Source organism: Oncorhynchus clarkii, chromosome 13, assembly GCF_045791955.1.
Source record: "Oncorhynchus clarkii lewisi isolate Uvic-CL-2024 chromosome 13, UVic_Ocla_1.0, whole genome shotgun sequence".
NCBI classification, from domain to species: Eukaryota; Metazoa; Chordata; class Actinopteri; order Salmoniformes; family Salmonidae; genus Oncorhynchus; species Oncorhynchus clarkii.
In genome coordinates this window covers 44,859,247-44,876,973 of record NC_092159.1, presented here as the reverse complement: position 1 = coordinate 44,876,973, position 17,727 = coordinate 44,859,247, and the positions used below count along the sequence as shown (strand labels likewise).

Sequence of the window (17,727 nt, the reverse complement as noted above, 5' to 3'; positions counted from 1 at the left end):
TTCTATTTAATTTTGTGTCTTCCAATATGTAGCAAGAAGATGGGCCTGGCTATGTAATAAAATAAGATAGTTCTTTATTAATCCCCAAAAGGGCACATTTGATTGAACCAGCCAATACATAACACCACCAATAAATACACAACAAAGGACACACTGACATTAATAGCAGCACATCATCAATGAATATAAGTGCTCATGTTAAAATGCCTCATAGCATAGGGACTGAGAAATGAGCATGGCAACTGTGAGAGAAGAGAAGGGGATTGAGGTTGTTATGTAATAATTGCATTTACTGACCCTGAGGTGAACATTAATTGCGTAGTATTGTATGCAGAGTGCAAATGTGCCATACACTACCTTCACTTTACTTTGACCTTTTAATCAAGGGTGATATGTCCTTACTTTCCTTCGGATTCAACATAGTATTATAATGAAAGTCCACAATATAGCAGAACTTTTCCCCACAGTTAAGAAAACAATGGGGTAAACGTTGGAAGGATCGCTTAATAATAAATCAAATGTATTCATAAAATGAAATGTTATCATTCATTCAGTCACGGATGTATTACATACAGCAGGCCACCATACTGTCAGACTGTGATAATTGACTTAATCACCTGTAGGCTAACAAAGCCTGACGCATGTCCTGCCTTATCACTCCAATTACTGGTCTTGCACGACACGTTTCTTCACTACACAAAGAAACCACACAAATACCGCGCAAAACATTACTTTTGTCACAATTATATTGTTCAATTGTGAATCATTTAACTAATTAAAACATAGCATAACCTGTAGCTTAACAATGCTACTTGTGATTTGTGTAATTTTTGCATTCTTTGCGCCATATTACCGATGCCTTTCAACTCTCGTGCAGCAGAAAACCGCTCAAACTAGAGCACAAGATGCCCTGCCTCGAGTCACCTGCACCGCCCGACGAATACGCGCAGTTTTCGGTCAAGCGGTTCTTCATAACCTGCACGTAAAAGGTAAATAGCCATTACATTTTAGCCCTCTATATCTGCAGATTTTGTTTGTTTAATTAGAATGTATGGTATGCTGGGTGATCTCATTTTCCCCAGACAGGTCTGGAGTTAGTGTGCCTGTGCCAAAAGCCAAAAAACATTGTGGAGTGAGAAGGGGAGAGAAGAATGGTACCCTTTCTTTCCAGAGTCGATATGACAGTTGCTACACACAGGTTGAGGTATGGTAATGTGTTTTTTGATGTTCATTGCATTGAGAGGTCTTGGTCTGTGTGTGAACCTACTGATTGCCATATCAAACCACTTTGGTTTATCTTTAGGGTGACACAGTGGTTGTGTCTTTGAGAGTCCAGCTGGACGCAGGAGATCAATGGTACAGGGTCAATATTAGCTGCCCCCTACTCAAGAAGATGGCCCAGAAACCCATCATCGGTCGTACCTGTGAGTTCATATAATGTCATAGGGAGTGAATTTAGATTATTTATCCCACATAGTAATTGCAGTGCCATTTAGTACCACCTCTGTAAAAGTCATTCTTCCAATTTACTTTCCTTCAGCACGATCAGGAAAATGCAGCATCCATAGAGCTTTGCGTGTGGACTGTGGGCCCCAGGATGACTCCAATGATGGCTGTCTCAAACTGGGATGCTGCTATGATGATCATGACTCAACTTGCTATTACAGAATGAACAGTAATGGAATTCGCTTTGTGTGCATTTTGTACAATTGAGAACGTGCTTCTGAAAGAAAGTATCAGCAGAGGGATAGTAACTGTTGTGGTGAGATTGGCGCATAGTGATTTCAGAGATTAAATGTCAAGAATAACTCCTTGTTTCTGTCTCCTCTTGCTCTCAGCCTGTTCTTTGGATGGCCATTTTGTGTTCTCTGTGAAGGCAACAGACACTGACCCCCCAATCAACCCCAACAACCTTGCCGTCAAGGGTCAGCCACAGTGCTCTCCTATAGCTACCTCTGCAGATACAGCTGTCTTTAAAATTGGAGTGAGGGAGTGTGGCACAAAGATGATGGTGAGTCAGTCGGCCTAGTTTACCTTCTGCCCTAATCTACAGTAGTATACTTCTGTCCAGAATGCCTCTGGTAGTAGTATAATGCTGCTTTTTCTTGCAGTGTTGAATACTCTTAGGTATGCTAAAATAACTTGTTCCCCCTCTTATATTTACAGGTGAATGGGGATGTTGTAAGCTATGAGGTAGAGGTTGAGGAACTGCATCCAAAGATTACAGGCAAACATTCTCCCTTCAGGTAGCTGCTTATTTCTCTTCCTGCCTGTGGACAGTGCACTACAATTTGGACTACTTTACCATATCGTGGCTTTAGCCAGAACCTAATTGCTTGAAACTGGAGTAAATGTTTTGAATGAGACTTGGTTTGTAGTCTGCAGGTCCAGTGTCAATATGAGGGGTCAGCTCTCCTCCACACTGATCTGTGGTCCTTAAACCCAACTAACCCTCCACCTGTGACTGCAATGGGGACTGTCCGATTGCAGATGAGAATAGCCACAGGTACTGTAGTAAAACAATATGGTTTCCACAGACCAAGCAAGGGATGCCAAATCCAATCACTGCAAGTATATGGCATCAAGAGTTGTCACTTCACACACTGTTACACTGGTAGACCTCCATCATCCTGGCCCTTTTCTTTTTTCCAGATGAGTCCTTTACCTCTTTCCTCCCTGAAGACCAGCTGCCCCTGACCCTCTATCTGCATAAGCCTGTGTATGTGGAGGTGTCAATCGCTCCACCCTCCCCTGACCCCAGTCTGTCCCTGCGTGTGCGTGACTGCTTTGCCTACCCTGCCTCCAGACACTCTGTATGGACACTACTCTATGATGGGTGAGAGGGAGGGAGACAAAAGATTTCCTATACTGACTCAAGATTAATCACTGTGAATATGAAGACTGTCAATATACATTGGTTTAGTAGTCTCACTCCCATCCTTCTCCCTGACAGCTGTCCTAACCCTCTGGACAACATAAGGAGTTCTGTCCCAGTGGACAGTCAGGGGAAGACAACCTCTCACTCCCAGGTCAGGAGGTTTGATGTCAAGACCTTTTCCTTCGTGGACCCTGAGACGGGCAATCCCAGTGTGGAAGAGGTAAGGTCTATCCTATTTATCTGAAGAATCTGAACATTTTGCTAATATACTGAACAAAAATATAAACGCAACATGTAAAGTGTTGGTCCCATGTTTCATGAGCTGAAATAAAATATCCCAGAACTCTTCCATACACACACAAAGCATATTTCTCTCAAATGTTGTGCACAAATTTGTTTACATCCCCCGTTAGTGAGCATTTCTCGTTTGCCAAGATAATCCATCCACCTGAAAGGTGTGGCATATCAAGAAACCGATTAAACGGCATGATCATTACAGAGGTGCACCTTGTTCTGGGGATAAGAAAAGGCCACTCTAAAATGTGCAGTTTTGTCACACAACACAATGTCTCAGGTTTTGAGAGAGCGTGCAATTGACATTCTGACTGCAGGATGATCCACCAGAGTTGTTGCCAGAGAATTTGTTTATTTCTCCACCATAAGCCGCCTCCGTCGTTTTAGAGAATTTGGCAGTATGTCCAACCAGTCACACAACCGCAGACCAAGTGTAACCACACCAGCCCAGGACCTCCACATCCGGCTTCTTCACCTGCGGGATTGTCTGAGACCAGCCACCCGGACAGCTGATGAAATTGAGGAGTATTTCTGTCTGTAATAAAGCTCTTTTGTGGGGAAAAACTAATTATGATTGGCTGGGCCTGGCTCCCAAGTGTTTGGGCCTATGTACTCCCAGGCCCACCCATGGCTGTGCCCCTGCCCAATCATATGAAATCTATAGATTAGGGCCTAATTTATTTATTTCAATTGACTGATTTCCTTATAAACTTTAAAATTGTTGAAATTATTGCATGTTATGTTTATTTTTGTTTGGTATATATTGTCAAAACAAAGATCTCTTGGTCCTCCATCTGCTACAGTGTTTCCCAACCCTGATCATCGATGACCCAACAGTACACATTTTCATTGTAGCCCTGACAAGCACACCTGATTCAACTAATCATCAAGCCCTCAATGAGTTGAATGAGATGTGTTTTGTCCAGGACTACAACGTAAATGTGTTCTGTTGGGGTACTGGAGGACCAGGGTTGGGGAAAAACACTGATTACTGAATCTTGTCTCTCAGGTCTACTTTTACTGCTGGGTGGAAATCTGCACAGAGGAGGAAGAGTGTAAACAACATTGCTCCATCACCTGTGAGTGTTTCATGTCTCTGTTCTACATTCACCCTGACACTGAATTGGGTTATTTCATCCAATAGTCATGCTGTCTCATCCTCTTCCATCCAGCACCTGATGGTGAGAGGGCGAGGAGGGAGTCTGGGTCAGATCGAGTCGCCCAGTTAGTCTCATTTGGTCCTGTTTTGTTGGGTCAGAACAGTAAGGGAATCATAGTGATCTGAATGTAGGTAAGCACATTCCAAATAGGGGAGAGTGGGGTAAGTTGAGCCATTTTTTTTTTACATTCAACATCACTCTGTCAAGGGAAATGTAGTATTCTTTCTAACAAAGATATCTACTTATTTCAGGATGTGTATCCCTGGAAATAATCAGAATTAATTTAAGCGTTAGTTTTGAAAACATAGCTTGACCCCGAGTAGTTGAGCCACCTACACATTTCTGTACTGAATTAAATATTACCATCTTTTTAAAATCCTGTATATTTTTCACAAACACAATTCAACACAATCACAATTGCTCTTTTAGTCTTTTAATCAATTTAAGCATATTTCAACACAGGCTTAACACCTAACGTTGTACTTTTTTACACTTTTAACAAATACCAGCAATAATTTCTTGCTTTTGGCTCAACTTACTCCAAGGCAAACATGTTTACTATATTAACCCACACAACTACAACGATGCACTTTCATGCTAGGCTTAGGACCACATATTGAAGCTTATAGACTCCAACTGATGTATAGAACAACCTTTAATGATCTATTTTTGTTTAGATCCAAGCATAACTTGCTTACCTCTTCTTCCATGTAATTACATCTTCATACCCAAAATGTCTCAATTTACCCCACAGCTGCTGTATGAGTGGAATAAAACTGAAAAATTTCTTGCTGGCGGCCCTCAGCATTTCAGGTGTCAATGTACTCTGTCACGGTCATCTGTACCTCCATCCTGTTCTTCCTCCTGTTCTCTTCATGGTCGATGAGTTTAAGTGGAAGAAAATGACGTGGAACTGGAAACCAGAAACAATGAGACTGGCCTACAGGTTGAACAAGCCCAATAAAGCACCTCTATGAAAACGTATTTACAATTGGTATTTTATTTCAACTACCATTAAATACCTTCACCTGCCATGTGCATTCCAAATGTACATCACATGTATTATGCAGCCAGTTTGCCTTTGACACTTTGGTAAAGGTCACGTAAACTGAGTACATAGCGCTACACCTGAAAGTAAATATCAGATATTAAAGCCTCCTATCCTACAGCCCCAGAAATAGCAGAATATAAGGGTGTTGGAAAACCTGAAGTGAAAAACCTGATCCTAAGGTAATGATTCACAACTTTTGAATCAAATACCAATCAAACTTGAAGACTCCATACGTTACTGTATCAGTGACAAACAAGAAAACTAAACAAACAGAATAAATTGATATTTATTGACATCAATGATGTGGTTAGGTGGTTTAAAAAACAGGAAGGTGGGTAGAATCTCAAGAAACTTGATTCAGTAAGGTCGGAACTTCCTCTGTGCTCTTAGCAAAGCAATTCGCTGTTTGTCCTCTTCAAACTTTTTCCTCAGTTCAGCGATGTCTGAAAGAGAGAATAACCCTTTTCAAAATGCAGAGTGACTGAGTAATATGGACAGAGTTAGCAGTGAAGCCAGAATGACTGAACAAAAAAGTTAGTTTTGCACTAAAGAATAAAAGGATTTCACCACACGTTGTGATCAAATGACTAGAACCATAACTTACGTTCTTTCTGTGTGTTTCTGTGCTGCCAGGTGTAGAAGTTCATGAGCTCCTTTCGCTTCATCTTTCTGCTCTCCTTCTGCAGAGCTTTCTGATTGGATACCTCACTGTGGGGGCGGGTCTTGGTCCCGCTTTTACCCCTGGTAACTTTTACCCAGCCCTCCTCATCCTCCAGCTGCTCCTCAGCCTCCTCCTTTTGTCGCTCTGCCTCCTGGGTAAGAAAAAAAAATGTTAACAGAAATACCAAAATGAGTTGAGATTGAGATACAGGGGCAGAATTTGACCTCTTCTTTTCTCTTATCATAATCCTGCATGAAGGTGTCAACTGCCTCCTGTAGTTTGTCTGGCTGAGCAAATGACTGCTTGTACTGATGAATCCATTCTAAAGACAAATAAATAAAAGCAAGACAGAAGTGAAAGGCATGTTAAATACTGTATTAAATCTGGGTGAAATGTATTTCCAATTTTATACATTCTGCCGATATTTAGAAAATACCAAGCATCTAGAAGAGCACTTTAAAGCTCACTCACTCTGTAGACCTGTCCACACAGGTCGCTGCTCTGTGGAAACAACCAATGGGACATCATGGGGATGGGACTTCACTGCTGTAATACTGATGGCCTTCTGAAACACGATGTAACCCACTCTGAACCCCTGTAGGGAATGGAAACAGAAAAGGCTCAATACTGAAAAGGTGTCCATAGGCACTTCAATAATCAATCTGATCTAAACACTGAGCTTCGTTGTCCGGATTCAGGGCATACCTGTTTTTGTGCTGGTGTGAAATACTTGGCCAGCTTGGGTCCTGAGTGCTCAAAGGACCCTGGCTTCTCTCTCAGCTCCACAGACTGAACAGGACCAAACTGAGAGAAGAGCTCCTTTATCACACCCTGAAAGACAGCAGAAAGACATTAGTACATTTATACCTTATTTAGCCACAGACAGCTGTAGCACAAACATTTCATTTTTCTGTAGACTTGCTAATAGTACAACAATCACATGCACACTGATTGGTAATTGACAGTCTTTACAACATAAACGTACCTCAGAGCAATATGGGGGAATGTTAAGGACAAACAGTGTTCTGTCGAGGGGTCTTTGTGTGGTTTTCTCTGCTCGCACCCGGTGCTCTTTTACACATATTTTGTGCTGGGCAACACTGTCAATACTGAACTGTAGAGAAAGCACTGAGAAGAGTGGTTCAGTCAGAATACAGTCAAAACAGAAACATCTGTCTAGGCAGGTCCTAATACATTGTCTACAACTCCAGGGAGACGCAGAAGTTACTAATGGCTTCAGCCTGAGAGTAAAACATAGTAGACAATATTTGCTTAAGCTACATGATGTAGTCCAAATACTATACAGACATCAAGTTGGGCGATTTTAATCGTTAAACACCAACAACCTCAAGACTCATGTGTTTACAAAGTTTGGTGTTGAAGCAAGCTTAAATAGTGTTCGACATACGTTGTGGAGTTAGCTAGTTAGAAGCAAGCTAGTGTGGTTGAAACAGAATGAGATCATGATCGAACTAACAAACCCAAAATTATATTTTTTAAATCCCATTCTCCGTTTACGTGTGTTATTTTAGCAATGGTTACCTGTAAAACCTCCTGGAATAACACAAGCCTGGTTGGCATGTTTCGTCTTGGACGGCGCCATCTTCTTTGCGACCTTTCACACAGGAAGTAGAAATGGATTGGTTGTAGTCTAAATGTGCTTAATATAAATCCCCCCACCAAAAATGTTAATCCTACTTTTTAGAGGCTCTAGCTGTGTATCACAGGGGTTCTCAAAATGGGGTCCAGGTGTACTGCAGGGTTCCACGGCCAGATCTCAACATATTTAACATTTAATTTTTAAAAATTTATATTACTAACAGATTATACGACTTTTGGGATCCGTGGAATAAATGTAAAGTATGTAATAGAGCACTATGTAATAGTATTTATTTACAATGTATGTCCTTAGCCCTGGGCAACATGGGCCAAGGGAGGCTCAGGGATATTGGTATTCACAGTATGCCACCATTTATACATTTTTAAACTCAATACTATTCCCAAATTAAAGCTTTAAAACAGCAGCTTGCTCTCTGCCTCATGGCAGAACGTGTAGAATTACATAATAGCTTTAAAGCTGGAACAAAACGTCTGCCCCATGACAAAATTAAAATGGCTACATTTTCTCTCAGATGCCAAGAGCAGGGTCTTTTAAATGCTCCTTCCCAGGGTCTGGGACTGTCTGCTGTGCTTTGCTGGGCAAACCATGTAAAACTCCCTGTAAGCCCTTTTTAAATTGCACTCCCGTTGTAATCTGTTTATGAGGGGGTCCCTGATGAATTTGCTATCACAAAACAGATCTCCGGCCCCAAAAGGTTTTGTGGAGCCCGGTCTAGCAGACAAACAAAGACACTTATGCAAAATGATCCAAATTCTATTGAGAAATAAGGATATGAACCAATGATTTAAATACACACACATCAATATGAACACATCTTTATAAAGCAACATATTTATTGGCAGTAATTAACTTGTACATAGATCTGACCTCACTACCATATCTTCATGACTGACATAAAAGGCAGCTGTAAAAAGCAATTTACAGACAGTTGAACATAAATTGAGCAAATTAGCATAACTTCTCTGAGCTGCGCAAAAAGCAATAGAGTAAAATAACAGTCACAAATAAGCATAGAACAACCTGAATGCCACAAAAAGGAGAATGGCAAACCAAATACCACAACGGAATACGAGCATGTGTACAAGTCATTTTGAAATCAAACTTTATATTATGTCCAGTACAAGAACCACTGTTGCCTGTAGTTCACAGTACAATTATCTTCATGGGTTTGTGCATCAGGTCATAGTGAGACCATCGGTTGGGGGGGAGAGACTCCAACCAGCACAAAACATCTCATGATTCCAAGAGGGGTGTTCAATGTGAACTATTTGAACAGTTGTAAAAGTGAACCATGTGATATCCCCCCACCAAATTTGATTAAAACAATAAATGAACAAATCAGACTGCCTCACATTGGTCGGTTATGAGACATGCATCTATGTAGTTCGCCACGGCTACAAATGGTTTTCTTTCCTAAAAATCTGGACGACGGCACCAGTGTTAATTTGAGATGTTACAACCTGCCAATGATCGGTCACAATTTATACAAATACAGTATCATGCTATTTGATCATCTCAGTAGATGTCTCTGTCAAACAGGAGGGTGGATGTATTATGTGTTGTGTGACACGTGTGTGTGTGTGTGTGTGGATGTACTAGAAAGTTATATCTTAATGCGGAAGGCTGTGCACTGTGAACCGGGAGACTCTGTGGTAGAGGGGGTCTGGACAGTAGATTTGAACAGGGCCTTGAGGATGGTCTGGGGATCCACCTCAGGTGTGGGTTGAGAGGAGGCTGGCCGACCCCCGGGGCGAGACAAAGAGAGGGGCAGACCCTCTTTCCTTCCAGTGCCTGGAGTGTCACTGAGCCTCCTGTGAGAGAGAAATAGGGGATTTTATGTGATGCTGAAAGACAACGTGCATTGCAATTGGAAAGGAAGAAATCATGCACATCGTGGACTACAATTTAATACTTTGATTTGCATGCAACGCAACCAAGGGGGCAGTGAGAAATATGAATATAAGAGAAAGACAGAGAGAGACTTACAAAAGAATTGGCTGGTCTGAAGTGATGACATTCCCCTGTATGTGAAGATTGCACTTCATGGGCTGGCCTTGGGAAGAGAATGAATAAAGATTTAAGTAAAACCAACACCTTCTCAGATAACTATTCATCATCACCTGCATCATTACCCGAGGCTGGTTCCCAAAAAACTCAATCAACCTTAAAATAAATGTTGCCCTTGCTGAAGGCCCTTACCATCCAGACAGCGGTTGTTGTATTTCCTGTAGGCGCTCACAGCATCCTCCTTCCTCACAAACACCACTTCAGCAATCCCCACCTTCACCAGCCTCGCTCGCTTCAAGGCACCGCACACACAGAACAGCTCCTGTAGACCGTCACAAGAACACAGGAAAAAGGTAAGTTGAATGTGCTAAATGAGTCATGGCTGCATCGTAAGCAGGTCTGCAATTTACACACACAGCTAGAGAGAGAATCTAAAACAGCAGAGAACTGAACATCATGAGGCACTTACCACTATGTCCTCTTCAGAGACACGGGGGTGCAGATTATTCACTGTTATTTTAGTCCCCTCCAGAGGACTGAAGGTAGGCTGAAGGGGTGCACCAAAACACTTTACAATCAAATACAAGTCACACCAACACAATAAGCCAATGCTAGGCTTTATGTTAATCTATCGTCAACGAGAGAGAAGTAGGTCGATTACTGACCCCAAGGCTTGCTATGCTGCCAACTAGTGATGTTAAAGGCCCAGTGCAGTCCAAAATGTGACTTTCCTGGTGGCAGTTATATGTTGAACACTTAATTGTTTGAAACCTGGACGCTTTCCTTCATATGAAAAAATGTCAGTTCCTTTTACGCATGCAAAGCATTTTCTGTTGGTCACATAATTTTACTGTTTAGAACTAATTTAACCGCTTGTTAACTGGTTAGAGCAGGGGTGGGCATTGGTGTCACACTTTTTCTCCAACCCTAGCAAACACAGCTGGTTAATCAAACTGCATTCTAAACTGAAGATCATGATTAGGTGATTATTGGAGTCAGGTGTGTTAGCTGGGGCTGGGGCAAAACTGTGACACCAATCAGGACCCCGAGGACTGGAATTGCCCACCGCTGAGTTACAGATATATACTTCGAGATTTTGACAAGGAGGCCATTTATCTACTTCCCCAGAGTCAGATAAACTTGTGGATACCATTTGTATGTCTCTGTCCAGTATTAAGTTAGAGGTAGTTTTGCGAGCCAATGATAACTAGCATTAGCACAATGACTGGACGTCTATAGGTATCTGCTAGCATCCCTACCAACACATTCCTATAGAGATGACCTTATGTAATCCAGTGCTCCAGTAGCTGAGTGAAGGGACATGTGGAGACTGACCTGTGGGGGTGGAGGAGGCTGGGAGTTGGGCTCCGCTGTGGGCCCTGCCTGCCGGAGGGTCCTGGAGATGGGCTGTAAGGCGAGAGCAGAGGAGCGGGAGGCCCCTACACTAGGGTTGGGTCTTGTGGGTGCCACAGGCACTGGGGGACGAGGAGCGGTGTACGCATCGTTTTTGACTACTTTAGTGATGGGGGCTGACATAGTGAAAGGGCAGCCCAGGGTGCCAGGCTGTTGGAGAAAGAGAGGAAGCTTTTCAGTGAATGAAGGGAAAGTTGAGAGTGAGACACCAATGCAGCCAGTGTGGCAGTATTAAAGGGATATTTTAGTTATATTGAATAATAAAGAATTACAGATAATTTAGGAAAAAGCAACAGAAAGAGAGAAAAGTTAAGAAAACATAGCATAGTCTTCACACCCGTGACTGCAGCATATGGTTGCCAGTAGTGGTCTTCATCTGTTTGCTAGGGATGTCATCATCACCTGAGAAAGACTGAGTGAGAGATGATAAGTTACTCACATATGCATTGCAGTGACGCATGACTAGCAGAAATCAACCAAATTCAGTTGATATACTCTAAAGAAAACTTTATTATCTAAGACCATTTTAATCAATTCTGCCATCTAACTTCGGATTCATATCTTTTCAAAAAATGTCCCTTACCTGGGAACCCCTGCTTGGCATTTTCATACGGATCCCACTTGACATCCCTACCGGCCTTTGCTGCTAAAAAAAAAAGAAGTTAAATAATATCATTATTCAGAAGAAGGTGAATTAATATACTTGACTAAAATCATGCTACAAATAACTAAATAGCAAATAAGCCTAGTTTAACTTTAAACTAATTTCCAATTAACTTCAGCTAGCAACTATGTTTGGAGTGAGGCTATGCTTTACCACTATAAACAATGCAATAATTTGCATTCTCTTATCCGTGCACATCTTGAGTGACAAGTAGGTCAATTCTGTCTAGTAGCTAAGCATGGATAATATTAGAGCAGATCCTTGACCTGTGGTTACTATCACTTTGGAGCCAACTGTCAGCCTGATCACTTACCTGGATGGTTTTGGTGATCTTCATGGGTGTCGCCATTCCTTGGCTTGGTGGAGCTCCAATGGTCCTCTTGAGGCTCAGCCTATCACGAGCATCCATCATCCTCTTAGGTGCACCCCCCAGCTGTGGCGTAACCCCAGCTCTAATGTTCATTCCTTGTAGGTTGGGGGTAAACTGCCTGGCATTTGCACTGGCAATGTCGTTGGAAGTGTGTATCTGTATCTGCTGCACATGTGTCTGTAGCTGTGCTGCTGGTATCTGCTGTAAACTCTGTGGGATAACATTAAATGTATTCGGACCTCCTTTCCGTGAGTTGATCATCTGTCGGGCATCCTGGACCCCACCTGCTCCTCCTCCGCCACGGATTCGGAAGCGGGCATCTTTCTGGCCAAGTTTCTCTCTTGCATCCTTCACTTGAAAAGCTGGAGGAAGCGAAAGCAGGACAAGAGTGAGCAGAAGGCAAGAAACCATTCCAATGCCTGATCTGACTTGCAAGAATGCATAACAGAACGTAATGTAGTCCAACAGTAAAATGTGTAGTTTGAAACAAAATATGATTTTGTAAATGGGGCTAAGGTAAGAGAGACATCCAGATCAGATCTCTTGAAGTCTCAATAAGCATTTTTCATGTCCACTTGACACAAAATCAATCCGTCAAATGGAATACATCCCTCTACTTCTCAATAGGGCAATAGGCAGGTCCTCACACAAAATACCTGCTTTAACTCTGGCAAAGGCTGGGGCATGTATTATTTCACCCATTACCTTGAGCATTGCTCTAAAAGCTGTTCAGAATTAAATAATTGTTTGAGTTCCAACAAAGTCATTCTGTTGAATATTTGATACTACTGAAAGGCTATTTGCCCTGCAGGCCAGGTCTTGTTGGTTACCATGTCCTCCTCCTCCACCAAGTCTCTGTCTGACATCTGTCATCCCAATTTTCTGTCGGGCATCAAACGTCCTCCCGACCCCTCCAGCACCCCTGCCGAACATAGGCCTGAAAGACAAGAGGAAGAGGTCGACATTGGTGTCAACTAGTGGTAGCCTAATCCTCCATGATCTAATATCCACATTTAGCAAAACACACATGGAGCTCGTTTAACACCAGCTATAGTTTTTTGATTGTGTCCTACATTCAGTATGGCTCTCTAGGTATACTCAAAGCGATATACAAAATCAAATAGTGTAACGTTAAATGTTCTGATATGTGAATATTAGATAATGGAGGACTAGGCTAGGCTACAACTAGTTGACTACATATGGCTCTAGGTAGAGGATCTACAAGACTGCCTGGCGCTCTGTACCATATCTATAGGTATACTAACTAGTTACCCTAAACGTTTCTGCGTTTGTAACCATTGTTAGTTTATAGCTAACTACCGAACGTACATTCCAGCGAACTGTTTACCTTTACCTTGTTATTTTTTTGGTCGATAGCTAACTTACCGTCATTAATTGCTGATAAAAAAAAATGTTTTACATAGTTAGCTAACAGGTTAAACGGAGCACTGATAAATAGCTAGCTGCGCGTATTTTGCTCATTGATATCAGGGAAATCAGTATCTGCAGTGTAGCGATAGATAGTAACGTTAGCTACATGATTGTTGCTAATCCAACGGCGAGTACAGGCCTTGAAAAAGGACCGCTGAGGAACTGAAATAGCCGAGGCTTTCTGGAAAATGAATTTCTTCATTACGTTGAATGATACAAATCAAGGCATAACGTTCATAAATTGCATTCAAACTCATACATTGCTAAATTAATACCTTTTAATTGTTTCTTTGTTGTTGAAACCGCGTCGACGTATCACTTCGTCCAAAGAAATATCTTCCATCTTCTTTGACTCAAACGCGTGAGTGATCGTAACTGGACAGAGAAAAACGAGAAGAGACTATGGAAGGCAAGTTGGATCAAAAATGGCGAACTCATAAAATAATAGCTCCTTGAAAAACTACATTGTTGACACCATAATATAATTACGTATACAAATTAAATATATCTATGTTGTTTGAAATACCAATACAGATATATTTTACTCTTACATTTGTTTAGCAAGATCTAAAAACCAGAGTGTTATTTTAAGAGAAATTCATATTTTATACGGTTTTAAAGGCCTATTAGGTTATGTGAAGTGTCAAAGATCACATCAATGCCATTCATTGGTCATTATCAATTAACAAAACATGATAATTTTAACATAAAACATAAACAAATAAATACATTTCACAGCCTTAGAGACCTCTGGTATCGATTGCTCTTCACGAAGTAAAAAAAAAAAAAAAAAATGCCGGGGGTAAAATAAACGTTTTAACTTTCCCATCAACCTTTGCGCTCCAAATCCCTTGAAACCAATGTAAATAAGTAAAATCCCGTAGAAAAGCTATATTTTACCTGATTAAATTGAGGAATGAAAACGTACAATTATGTATCACATAATGAGCTCAGAACATAAAATGCAACTGTAGGTCTATACTTTTTGAAGTGAACACCAATGTTAAACACCACGAGTGTAACAGTCTGCATACAGAGGTAAGTAAATGCCTTCGACCATCGATTGGTTATGCCTTAAACTGATGAGTAAGGAAAATAACGACGCGGGGTGACGCCCGTGTCCTCGCCTACATTTGCGAGATCAATTTTTGAACGGGTACAGGTCCGCCTGTTTAGGTGACTCACCTACTTTGTGAGATGCCTTGCGGGACATGGATCTGCCCCGACCTCTCATGTAAAATATAAACCTCTTTCGGGTTACTGACACAAGGTGACACAGAATCACAATGGAATTATATTTTCCATGATTGTAACGTACTATTACATTAAAATAGTACTTACTGCACCTCCCCCAAAACCTTTTTCAACATAAAGAACATCTCTGCCTTCTATTTCTCTAACCACGTTCCATCAGCAGTTTTTATGCGGGTAATGTATATTAAAGACAGAGTAGGCACATTAGCTATTTAACAAACAGTTGTTGTGACAAAATTAGTTGTAGTTGAATATGCGATGAAAACACATTATACTTTGGATTTTTATTTGGTAGATCAAAAGTTAATGTTGTGTGCACTACGTCATCACGCTCTGATTTTAATGTTCAACAAGTCAGTTTGGTGTAAACATACCCACTTATGTTGATTAGGGAATATTCATCTGTTGCCAATTGGATGGAAACCTAGATAATAACTGCGTTTCCATCCACAGTTTTTATGAGTAAAGTCATACCCTATGAAAACAATCCGAAAGCTGTGATGGAAACAGGAAGTTTCGGTACAATTGTATAATTGCAGACAGGTACTTTGTTCCTTTCTACATGGTATTATATTTTTTTATTGGTAAAATTAATTATGGGTAAAATGGCGGTGGAAACGCCTTTATGCGCAAATATTGATCTAACCATCATATCAAACTAAACTTGGGAGTCACACAAAGTCAACATGGTGGGTCCTCCTCCCACTACGACACGGGAAACCATGCAGTTTATTAGGCTACAGATTAAATCATTTATGATGAATTTCACAGGGTGGTGAAAGTGCACGGTGATGTTGATGCTTCTTTCCAATAAATATTCAAACACGTCATCACGCCCAGATTTTTATCCGCAACAAGTCCGTTTCTTGGAAACACCACTGGTGAGAAAATGCGCATATTTTCTTTTTACGGATTTTTAAATATTCACATGAAAATCTGTTGATGGAAACCTAGTTATTGACCATAAATTGTTTCCGGAATTTCCACCAAAACCGAGTGCATTTAACTTTGTGCCACAAGGTGGCAGTATTGTATATATATTTACAAACATGATAGGCCAAACAAAAAGGTAGGAACACTGTGAAACCAGGTGGGCAAGTATTTATTTATTTCACCTTTATTTTACAATTGCGACCTGGCCAAGATAAAGCAAAGAAAATGTCACTATAAAGTTATAGAAGCATATAGAGCCGAATGAATCAGGTTGTGTGTGTGTGTGTGTGTGTGTGTGTGTGTGTGTGTGTGTGTGTGTGTGTGTGTGTGTGTGTGTGTGTGTGTGTGTGTGTGTGTGACGGTGTTAAGGGCATGATATAGTAGATGATTTTTAACTGATCATTATTTGACATATAATTTCCTTCCTGACCATGTGTGAGCATGACTAAGTATGATGCCTTGTATTAGTGTCCCATATATGTCCCATATTCTCAATGCATGCCTCCCTCATCCATCCTACTGTCACTACCAGACCTACCACAGCCAAGTGGTAAAACACCTTCCCATGCAGAGCTGGACACAGGAAAAATCAGATGAATCAATGTGAAAGGTCTCTCATGTGGTGAAATATAATTTCAACCACAAAAAAAATGTATTTTGTAGCCTCCTTTCCAGTCCGTAATGAAACAAGGTTCCATTAATTCACCATAAAAGTCAGTAAAACTGTTAATTATGTTTCTCAGTCATTTCGTGGAGGGGTAATAACCAGAGGCGGTATAGATTCTAACCATCTCTGGTAGTAATAACCACTAAAGAGCAGTAGCGGTGCGTGGGTAAAATCATTGGGAAAGCCAAGCCAGAGAAAACGACAACATACACCAATGACAAAAAGTATGTGGACACCTGCTCGTCGAACATATCATTCCAAAATCATGGGCATTAATATGGAGTTGGTCCCCCCTTTGCTAATAGTGGCGCAGCGGTCTAAGGCACTGCATCTCAGTGCTTGAGGTGTCACTACAGACACCCTGGTTCGATTCCAGGCTGTATCATAAATAAGAATGAGTTCTTAACTGACTTGCCTAGTTAAATAAAGGTTAAATAAATAAATAACAGCCTCTACTGTTCAGAGAAGGCTTTCCACTCGATGTTAGAACATTGCTGCAGGGACTTGCTTCCATTCAGCCACCAGAGCATTAGGCCTGGCTCTTAGTCGATGTTCCAATTCATCCCAAAGGTGTTCAGGTATTCAGGTCAGGGCTCTGTGCAGGCCAGTCAAGTTCTTCCACACCAATCTCAGCAAACCACCTGTATGGACCTCGCTTTGTGCACAGGGGCATGGTCATGCTGAAACAGGAAAGGACCATCACAAAACTGTTGCCACAAAGTTGGAAGCACAGAATTATCTAGAATGTCATTGTATGCTGTAGCGTTAAGATTTCCCTCCACTGGAACCAAGGGGCCTAGTCCAAACCATGAAAAACAGACCCAGACCATTATTCCTCCTCCTCCAAACTTTACAGTTGGCACTATGCATTGGGGCAGGTAGCGTTCTCCTGGCATCCGCCAAATCCAGATTTGTCCATCAGACTGCCAGATGGTGAAGTGTGATTCATCCCTTCAGAAAATGCTTTTCCACTGCTCCAGTGTCCAACGGCTGCGAGCTTTACACCACTCCAGCCGACGCTTGTCCCTTAGGCTTGTGTGCGGTTGCTCAGCCATGGAAACCCATTTCATGAAACTCCCAGAGAACAGTTCTTGTGCTGATATTGCTTCCAGAGGCAGGTTGGAACTTGGTAGAGAGTGTTGCAATCGAGGACAGCTGATTTTTACACGCAATGCGCTTCAGCACTCTGCGATCCCGTTCTGTGAGCTTGTGTGACCTACCACTTCGCAGCTGAAATGAGCCGCTGTTGCTCCTAGACATTTCCACTTCACAATAACAGCACTTACAGTTGACCGGGCAGCTCTGGCTGGGCAGAAATTTCAC

General features: G+C 41.6%; 3 protein-coding genes and 1 non-coding gene across 5 annotated transcripts; 2 read left to right on the top strand and 2 right to left on the bottom strand.

The window, feature by feature from the left end:
- Positions 1–235: 235 nt before the first annotated feature.
- LOC139423565 (zona pellucida sperm-binding protein 4-like) lies at positions 236–5,382 on the top strand. The gene is made up of 13 exons (XM_071175157.1): positions 236–244; positions 878–989; positions 1,083–1,204; positions 1,304–1,424; positions 1,541–1,675; positions 1,839–2,011; positions 2,167–2,246; positions 2,379–2,506; positions 2,653–2,836; positions 2,954–3,098; positions 4,182–4,251; positions 4,345–4,463; positions 5,138–5,382. Exons 1-12 carry the CDS (start codon positions 236–238, stop codon positions 4,455–4,457), a joined length of 1,392 nt encoding a protein of 463 aa, XP_071031258.1. The 3' UTR covers positions 4,458–4,463; positions 5,138–5,382.
- A 271-nt stretch (positions 5,383–5,653) lies between these two features.
- LOC139364853 (ribosomal RNA processing 7 homolog A) lies at positions 5,654–7,662 on the bottom strand. Its single transcript, XM_071102004.1, has 7 exons — positions 7,587–7,662; positions 7,030–7,172; positions 6,750–6,875; positions 6,516–6,639; positions 6,269–6,366; positions 5,988–6,195; positions 5,654–5,826 (listed from the first exon to the last, which is right to left on the bottom strand). The coding sequence occupies exons 1-7, from the start codon at positions 7,645–7,647 to the stop codon at positions 5,741–5,743; spliced, it is 846 nt and encodes a 281-aa protein (XP_070958105.1). The 5' UTR covers positions 7,648–7,662; the 3' UTR covers positions 5,654–5,740.
- An 818-nt stretch (positions 7,663–8,480) lies between these two features.
- Positions 8,481–13,925, bottom strand: LOC139364852 (polymerase delta-interacting protein 3-like). Of its 2 annotated transcripts, none has more exons than XM_071102002.1 (10): positions 13,826–13,925; positions 12,950–13,056; positions 12,063–12,481; positions 11,669–11,731; positions 11,423–11,497; positions 11,008–11,235; positions 10,142–10,219; positions 9,865–9,994; positions 9,652–9,718; positions 8,481–9,476 (listed from the first exon to the last, which is right to left on the bottom strand). In XM_071102002.1, the coding sequence occupies exons 1-10, from the start codon at positions 13,891–13,893 to the stop codon at positions 9,269–9,271; spliced, it is 1,443 nt and encodes a 480-aa protein (XP_070958103.1). In that variant the 5' UTR covers positions 13,894–13,925; the 3' UTR covers positions 8,481–9,268. The 2 variants fall into 2 exon arrangements, with proteins under 2 accessions (XP_070958103.1, XP_070958104.1); XM_071102003.1 differs by having other exon boundaries at positions 11,669–11,728; positions 13,826–13,920.
- Positions 13,926–14,619: 694 nt separating this feature from the next.
- Positions 14,620–14,774, top strand: LOC139365404 (U12 minor spliceosomal RNA). The gene has a single exon (XR_011626687.1). It is a non-coding gene; the product is annotated as a U12 minor spliceosomal RNA (small nuclear RNA).
- The last annotated feature ends 2,953 nt before the right edge of the window (positions 14,775–17,727 follow it).